This window comes from Festucalex cinctus, chromosome 2, assembly GCF_051991245.1.
Source record: "Festucalex cinctus isolate MCC-2025b chromosome 2, RoL_Fcin_1.0, whole genome shotgun sequence".
Classification (NCBI taxonomy): domain Eukaryota; kingdom Metazoa; phylum Chordata; class Actinopteri; order Syngnathiformes; family Syngnathidae; genus Festucalex; species Festucalex cinctus.
Window position 1 is genome coordinate 30,112,751 of NC_135412.1, and position 8,282 is coordinate 30,121,032.

The 8,282-nt window shown below is 40.1% G+C and overlaps 1 protein-coding gene across 1 annotated transcript in view; it reads right to left on the reverse strand.

The window, feature by feature from the left end:
* The window catches only part of nlgn4xa (neuroligin 4 X-linked a), an 88,591-nt gene that overhangs the window by 77,797 nt on the left and 2,512 nt on the right, over window positions 1-8,282 (reverse strand). The window contains exon 2 of the mRNA XM_077514420.1: window positions 2,573-3,247. Within this exon, the coding sequence (XP_077370546.1) occupies window positions 2,573-3,017 (445 nt within the window). The 5' untranslated portion in view covers window positions 3,018-3,247. The remainder of the gene's footprint in view (window positions 1-2,572; window positions 3,248-8,282) is intronic.

The window sequence follows — 8,282 nt, forward strand, 5'->3', positions numbered from 1 at the left end:
TCACACTAACCCATCCATCTTTTTTTTTTCTGTATGGCTTATCCTCACTCGGGTTGCAGTCAAGCTGAAGCCTATTGCAGCGGCATTTGGAGAGAGGAAGGGTACACCCTGAACTCGTGGGCAGCCAATTGTAGTGCACATATAAACAAACAATGCAACAATTTCTGATCTTCAATTCACCTCATATTGTGCATGTCTTGGAATGTGAAAGGATGCAGGACTACCCAGAGAAAGAAAGTAAAGTCAAAGATCTTCTTTGCAATTTGTTCTATGCACCCTTTCTAGTCTAAACATTGTATTCTGATTAATATTGTGTTTGTGGAATATTAATTACGCAGAAACATCCATCTTTCTATGCACCTCTGCCTTGTACGTACTGTCCATTGGAAATGACATCACAGTGCCTCAGGGCTCAAGTAATGATTGTCACGGTTCACGTTTTCTGGGTTTGGTCATGTGATGTTCACAAACCGAGCTGTGATTGGTTGTTACTTGAGGCCTGAGCAATTGCCATGTCATTTTCAGTTGACAGCAAGGCAAGAAAAAGACAGGATAAAAACAGGTGATTTTTCTGCTGTATTCATATTCCACAAATATGGATATAATATATAGAACATATTATTGTAAAGGCATTTTTGTACTTGACTTCCCTTATCCTCTTCTCATATTGCAAGCATGAAGTGTATAATACATTATTCATATATATTGAAGTGTCTGTGTACACGGATTTGCCATTAAGAGGTGGAGCTTAGTGGGGTGGGGTGGCATGTGAGTGTACATGTGAATGACTAAGCGTGAGCTGTGGCAAACAGAAGTTCCTGTGTGAGTGTGTTCATTTGTATGTTAAAAACAGGAGAAAAAAAAAGGTGCATCCCAACAGTGGCTCGCTCTCCTTTCCCACATGCAAGGGCATTATAGTATGTATGTTGCAAAAACACACACACAAAAAACCCTTAAAAATGCAATATAGCGGGGCTGCAAATGATGAACCGAAAAATGGTGGAAGAAAACTGCAACCAAGTGATGTATACGCACCCACAGCTGCTCAAACCAGTCAAAATACTATCTCAAAATATGATAAATTCTCATGACTTTTTCTCTTTTCAACGAGTCGGGCAACAACTCAACTCAAATAAACACATAAAAAAAAAGAAAAAAACATGTTACTTTATATATAAACACAGCAAAAACAGAGATTAAATGTGGTTTTAATTTGGAGTTCTCAGCCTTGGCTTGTAATCATAATTTCAGATTGTAACTGCTTTTGCCCATGGAATAAAGGGGGTGTAGGGAATGAGGGATCAGAGTTTGTTTTTGTTGTAAACCTAACTTATTTGTGAAGCACTCTGTGTTGCCTTTTTAGTACTTATGGTGCTGTTTGAATGAATACCTGTGTAATTGATACATTAGAGACCCATAGGACTTTAAACAATGAAAATAATTGCTGACGGTGGCTAGTGGAATAAGGCTGAGGTTACCCTCATTTAAATAAATTGGTAGAAAGAGTATTGTAAGTTAAAGTAAAAAAAACGGTATGCAACATTTAATTTTTGGATTATGATGAATTGCACATTTGGTTCTTTGTATATGAGGTACTTGAAATGTAATGAGACAGACGCACGCACTTAATCAGAATTCGGCACATTAGAACTGCAATGTAAATAATGTGTTTGACTTTTTCTTGAGCTTTTCTTTTTGCCTTTTAGTGTGACAGGCTGTGACAGCATTTATTATAGCGCGGTCACTGCTCTGGCTCTAAAGTGGACCTAAGCGTTCAAATCTCCACTTAAATAAAGAATGAATGTCACTTAATCTGTCAATCCACTTGAGATGTGACAATACATGAACTCTTTCCCTGATCCTTGACTGACAGGCTATTACAAAGCATTGAAGGCTGGGATGCGGGTAAATAAAAGATGATGGGAAGTGAAGGGAACACTTATTGTATGTTGGGGTGGACCTGTCTGTCCCCGCTGATCTTAAAAACATTGCTTTTGACTATCTCTCTGCCGCAAAGTTGACACAACGGTAGCAAACTGACAGAATTATAGCTCTGTATATTTAAATGTCTAGAACTGTTCAACATCACAACCAAGCAGGCTTTCTTCTTGCAAATGTTCTCAGGCCCTCCTTGACCTGCCTTCTCTGCCAACGTCCACCCAAATGTGCAGCTACATAAGTCAACAAAGGTGACTGAATTATTCCAACCAGAGAATCCGGGGTCATAGATGACAAAATGTTTAACAGACAGTGGATAACAACACGGTTAGGGTGTAGTTGCTTGTGGGGAAGTTGCTAAATTAGTCTTGTAAACCTTTGAACCCTATCTCAAACATAGTAAAATTCACTGGAATGGACCGACGGAGAACTCTGCCGGTATTTATGTGCCCACAGCAGACTGCAACTCACTTTATGAGATCCAAGCTCCAGGATTTTTTCGTTTTTGTTTTTTTGTATCGATGTTAACTCAAATTTAAGATAAACAATCAAGAAAGTAAACAGTTTTGCACAGTGGATTGAAACGCAAGCGTTAAAAGACCATCCAGCTCCGAAAAAAAAGTCTTGGACCTACCGTCTTCAGTGGGCACATAGACGTTTAGGTAAAGGCAGTCTTCGCTCTGCTCTTGAACGTAGGTCACCAATGTATCCAAGTTGGCCGTGAACCACACGGGGAGCATGTCATTGTGGAGAAAGCGATCTTCCAAAAACTGAGGACAAACGGGAGCAAACTGAGTAGCGTTCCTGATGCCCGGCCAGGACATTGGGGGCTCCGGTGCCTGAAACCTGCGTTCCCCTGTTGGGGCCAACGCATAAGGGATCCCCAAATACTGTTCCACTGGTCCCAGGATCTCATTGGGTAAAGTGACTTTGACTCCCCGCAACTTTCCATAGTTGGTGGTGACCACAGGGTACTGTGGACTCTGGATTGCGAGCGCGCAGATGGACATGAATCCCATCCAGAGCAGCAGGAAAGCCATGGTGGAACACATCCATGAACGGCTTCTGCCAGCAGACATGCTCCTGCTGTGTTGAGTCAAGTCTGTAGTGGTTAAAGTCCACCCTCGGGTGCCTCAACGCCCCTTTTGTTCTTTCTTTTCCTCAGGCCAAAAGCTGGGAGACAGAGGCAGCGTCCTGGCAAAACAAGGTGGTATGCTCAGAATTCCCCATCCTGAGTCGCTCAGGTCCGAACATCCAGAAGAGAAGATGATCTTGGAGGTGGTTGCCTCAGCTCCAGCGTGATGGGAGCCTGAAATAGGAGGGGGAAAGATGAGTGACACTGTTTGACTTTTGGTTTTAACCGTACTAAATGCTGACAAACATGGATTGCATCTTACATGTATCAATGCTAGTAGCGCTAAACACTGAAATTTACAGCCCAGACAACTTCAGCATCTTATCAGATAAATCAACGGTATTCTTGCTTCCTTCATTAAAAAAAAAGAAAAAAAAAAGTAGTACTCCCAAAACACACATTCACACAAACACACACCAAAGAGCATTGACTTTTTAATGAAATGCTTCACAGGTGGTCTTCAAGGTCGGTGCAGGACATTGCATAAATAAGCAGGATATCCTGCTTAACATCCGACTTCATTTAAGGACAAGCCAATACCTTTAAAAACGTGATCTGAATCTGATACTATCTGAGACATAACGCCGGATAAACTGAACCACTCAGTTTGGTGAGTCATTCTGGATTTGACATCAAATCAGTCAACACGACTGCCCATGTCTAATCTAAACGTTTACTTTGACTTTGAAGTGAATTATTTGAGATGGAATCATCCTGACAATTCTAGATGTTGTCAGGATTAAGGTGGAAAATAATGAAGACATTTTGGGACATGGATTTCTTGAATTAGCCTGATTTTATTTTGGTAGCAAGCTTGTATCTGAGGGAAATATTTTTATTTTTTTTTAAATGCCATGCACTCTCTTTTCGTCCCATGTGTCCCATCTTGTAGGGCTGGAGAATCAGCACCTAATTTTACTTCTTGTATATGGGTGCATCATGGAAGGGTGTCATAGAGTGTCATTTCACAGTACAGGACCTCCAGGCATCAATCTTGTCTTTGTTCCTCCCAAGCCCGCAAACACCAAAGGACCCATCTGTGCATATGCAGATCACAAATCTAACATCTACAGACGTTCCATATAGTGAGATAAAAAGCTCCTTTCTTGTGACTTGAGGCTTCTTTGACACTTGGGTAAACAACTGGAATCTTAGCTACAGCATGTGGTTGATCTGTGCCTAACCCCAAGCCTCAAGCAGTGCAGTGGGCTAAAACTCCAAATGAACCACTTTTGTAGTTAAAGAAATCTAATGATATGCTGAATATGTATAATTTATAACACACCAGAAATCCACAAGAAGTAGCGTGATGCCTGTCCAGAGAATCCCAGAAGCCCTCCCCTTCTGCACTAAAAATATGCAGCTGGTCTATTTTTGACAGACGCCTGGTCAATCCGTACAGGGCATTTTAAGCATGTGGGTGTGGGTTAAAGCATCTGGGGTATTTTTTTTATTTTTTTTTTAACTAAAACCCTGCAGACCATTAATGGGCAGACAAAACGCTCCACTTCTGAAAGCCTCCCGGTGGGATTTAAAGCTGTGTGCAGGCAAGAACAAAGCCACAGCATCATCAGGGGCTAAAGGGTTCAACATGCTTCAACTCAGCTTGATGGAATATGATGTCTGGAGATTGTCCTGAAGCTTAGATGGGAAGATCTGTCTCCTGTAGCACTATGGACAATGTATTTTTTTAATTATTGTGATACTCAGCCTGAGGTTCATTCCAATGTAGCCTCATAAGACCTTTGCTATATTTGGTTATGCTTTATAATCTTGTCATCCTAATTTTTGTTGCTAACTGATAGTCCCCCCCAAAAAAGTCAGAATCAACAACATAAACAAATCTAATTATACAATGTAGAATACAAAACGGACTCATAGACTTGTCCAGAAACATAATAAGACTTTATTTTCGTGCACAAAACAAGTCTAGAGCAAAGCACAGTCTAATTGTGTGAGGATAAAATAGGGTGTTTTGCGCTGTTGTCTGATGGAATGCAGCCGACTCCAGCCAATTGAAGTGGCTCCCTGCATTCTCATCAAAACCAGGGACGTCAACGTCCACACAGTCCATGTAATTGCGGAAGCAGAATTTCACTCTCTAGAGTCCGTGCATAAAATTGATGTGCGCAAGGTGCATTTATACAGGTAAACTGCAAAATCTCCAACTGTGATTGATGAAGTTGGCCACATATGTAACGTGGGCAATTGTAGACCGCCTTGCCCTGGCCCCCTTCCCCCACATGTCGCGTGGTAGGCGGTGCTATTAAAATATTTTTTTTAAAGATATGATTGCCATATTTCTGCCTTCGCCTCGTAAAAATCTCATTGCACCACCTGTACTGCGAGTTAGACCTGATTTTTGCAAGTCTAAAATGTAGCGCATCTACCAAATTCACACACACGCTAAACAAGACGTGCTCAGTCAGGAAAATTAAGATTTTACATTGAGCGAATGGCCGCCTGACTACAAAAATAGAGTCCTTTAAGTAAGCAATTTGGAGTCACCAGGGCAAAACTTGATGTCATGTTAATTTTACAACCCAGTGAAGCATCCAAATGATCCTCAATCTGTCATCGTTACAAGACATTGTGACCAAAAACGCAGCAAGCTCACATTTTGAAGCATTTGAGGAAAGAAAAATACACCTGGATACATAATTGGTAATTTATTCTTAAATACTTCTTTGAGGTTGAGACTATTCACATTCACTTATTTCCCGTCTAGCATATTTATAGCAGGAGATGACTTGCCTCAAGTATTTTGGATACAGCCACAGGGGTTTCCATCATTCACTACTGATTTGAGCGCTTATGTTATGATGAGATTAACCACTACAGAGAAGTAATAGCGGCCACCTGATAGCACAAAAACGTTAAAGGGTAAAAAAGATGAATGTGGCGACACGTTCCTCTGTTGCAATTGTTGCTCAAAGTCCAAGCAAGGTAATAGGCTTGTAAATGTTTTTTTCATGGACCGACGCAGTGTACAGTATTTGTGTTATTGTGGTACATCATGATAAATTGCTCTTTATGGCGAGTGAGGGGGCTGAATGCGAGGCGTGCGAACCGCCACCGCCGCCGCTCTCCTTGGACGAGGATGGCGTACATTGTTCTCACTCTTACTGATTATAACAGCTCGGTCTTCTGAATACCAATGAAGGCGTGCGTTCCATTAGCATTTCAATCACAACACGATCCAGCCTGAGGGTGCTCAGGTCTTATCGGCAAAACGTTACTGACACTTTGAACTACAGCTGCTACCAATTATTCACATATACATGTCGTGATTTACACAACAATGTGTGTCAAAGGATATTTGAACGTTAACGATTGAGCAACACGGCACCTTACTGAGTCATTTACAGTAGTTGTGAAACTCTTCTTCGTTTGAGTCTGCATAAGTGGATTATACTGAAGCCCAGTGGCAATGTCACACAGACCAGACCTGCCATAATTCGTCACACACTAAATGAAGCAAACGCTGCAGGATCTCCCTCAAGATGTGCTGGTTGAAATTTCGCCCCACAATGAAGTGACCCAGCATTATATTTGACCATATTGTGTTGGCTGATGCGTTCCCATTTGTAAACGTGCGATCACAATCAGGGCTACAATAGGAGGCAACCTCTCTCCCTCAAGGTATGCTGTGCACCAGCAATTCTAAACTGATGGGTCGTGACCCACTTTTAAGATGTGAACTGGCTCTCGGTGTTTACAGACAAAAATAAACGTGTTCCGATGTTCATGATGTTAAAGTGGATTAAGCCCAGAGGTTTTTAAAATGTGGACTTGTGTACACAAATGATATAAAAAGAGGCATAAATACTTGCAATGTGCAGGGTCTTCTTCTTCTTTTGTGAATGTGTTTTGTTTTAATATTGACAATTTTGTACGTGTTCCTCCAAAGTTTGGGCTCAATGCATTTATGCACCATCTAATTTGGTGATCTTGATATTTAAATTCCTGACTTTTGTACATGCAGTTGTCATTTTGAGCTTAATACAGACTTACTGTAAGTAGTCTTCGTTATTTTTGCTTCCCTCTTAATCAGGTGCTCTGAAATGAACTCTGAGTGGATTTATGTATTATTTAATTGTGTTTAAAAAGGGATCACAGAGGTTATTTTTGAAAAATACATGAGCTTGATTTGACTTTTATAAAAATGAGCCGTGACTTAATGAGCATGGGGGAAATTTTGGTTCCAGCACAAGACCAGTTGAAAGCCATGTTGTGCACGACCTCATAGGTAAAATACTTCAATGTGACTGTGCTTTTTTTTTTTTTTTTTTTTCAGGCCCCCAAAAGTTACAGATACACAGATTATTTGATACCAGCAATTTCACTTCTTGTCGGTGAATTGACTGCACCGACTTATTTTCTTCTACAGTAATGGAGTCAGGAGTCAAGGATGTACTTACAGTACTTGATCTTGTGTTTATATGGGAAATTTACAGCTATATAATCAGCTTTTTTTTTCTTTTTTTTTCTTCTGTATTTTATTTACCTTTTAGTATTAGAAAAGATAAGATCAGTTAGTGAACACTCTTGTTTAAAATCTTAAGAGCAGCTGGTGTTTGCAACACTTCTTGTTTCTGACTAAGCAATTTGAAGCCAAGAAAGTGTGCTTTACTGCTGGACAAATATAGCTGTTGCTATGCTTTATCTTCCTGCCAATATTTCTTTGAGGATGCTTCACAGAAATTGACTTTGGTTTCAATAATGAGGTATAATCACAACTTGCCGCAATGAGCTCCATCTCAAATATGTGTCTGAAACAACGCCATGTCAGACGAATGCCTTCGCATTTTGTTTGGTTTGTACATCCAATATTTATCTTTTTACACACCATCTAATAAAAAGCTGATCAAATCCACAACTCTACCGATCTGAAGAGTAGATTTAAATAAATTGCTTCTGAAGTCACACTTGGTTAACTTGACTTTTAAGGCAAACAGGGCTTGTCCTATTTGCTTTCATGTTTGTTTTATTTGTTTTGACATTTTCATTTTACTGTGCTGTGTTACTGAATATTTCACCATTTAATTTTATCAGCACTTGTTCAAATTCTTCTGTTCTTTGTACAGCCCTTTGAGCAGTGATCTTTGTAAATATTTCACTATACTGCACTGTACATAAAAAGAAAGTTGACCTTAAAAAATGCAAACATCATGTTTAATATATTCTTTTTGCCATTTAAAAAAACAAA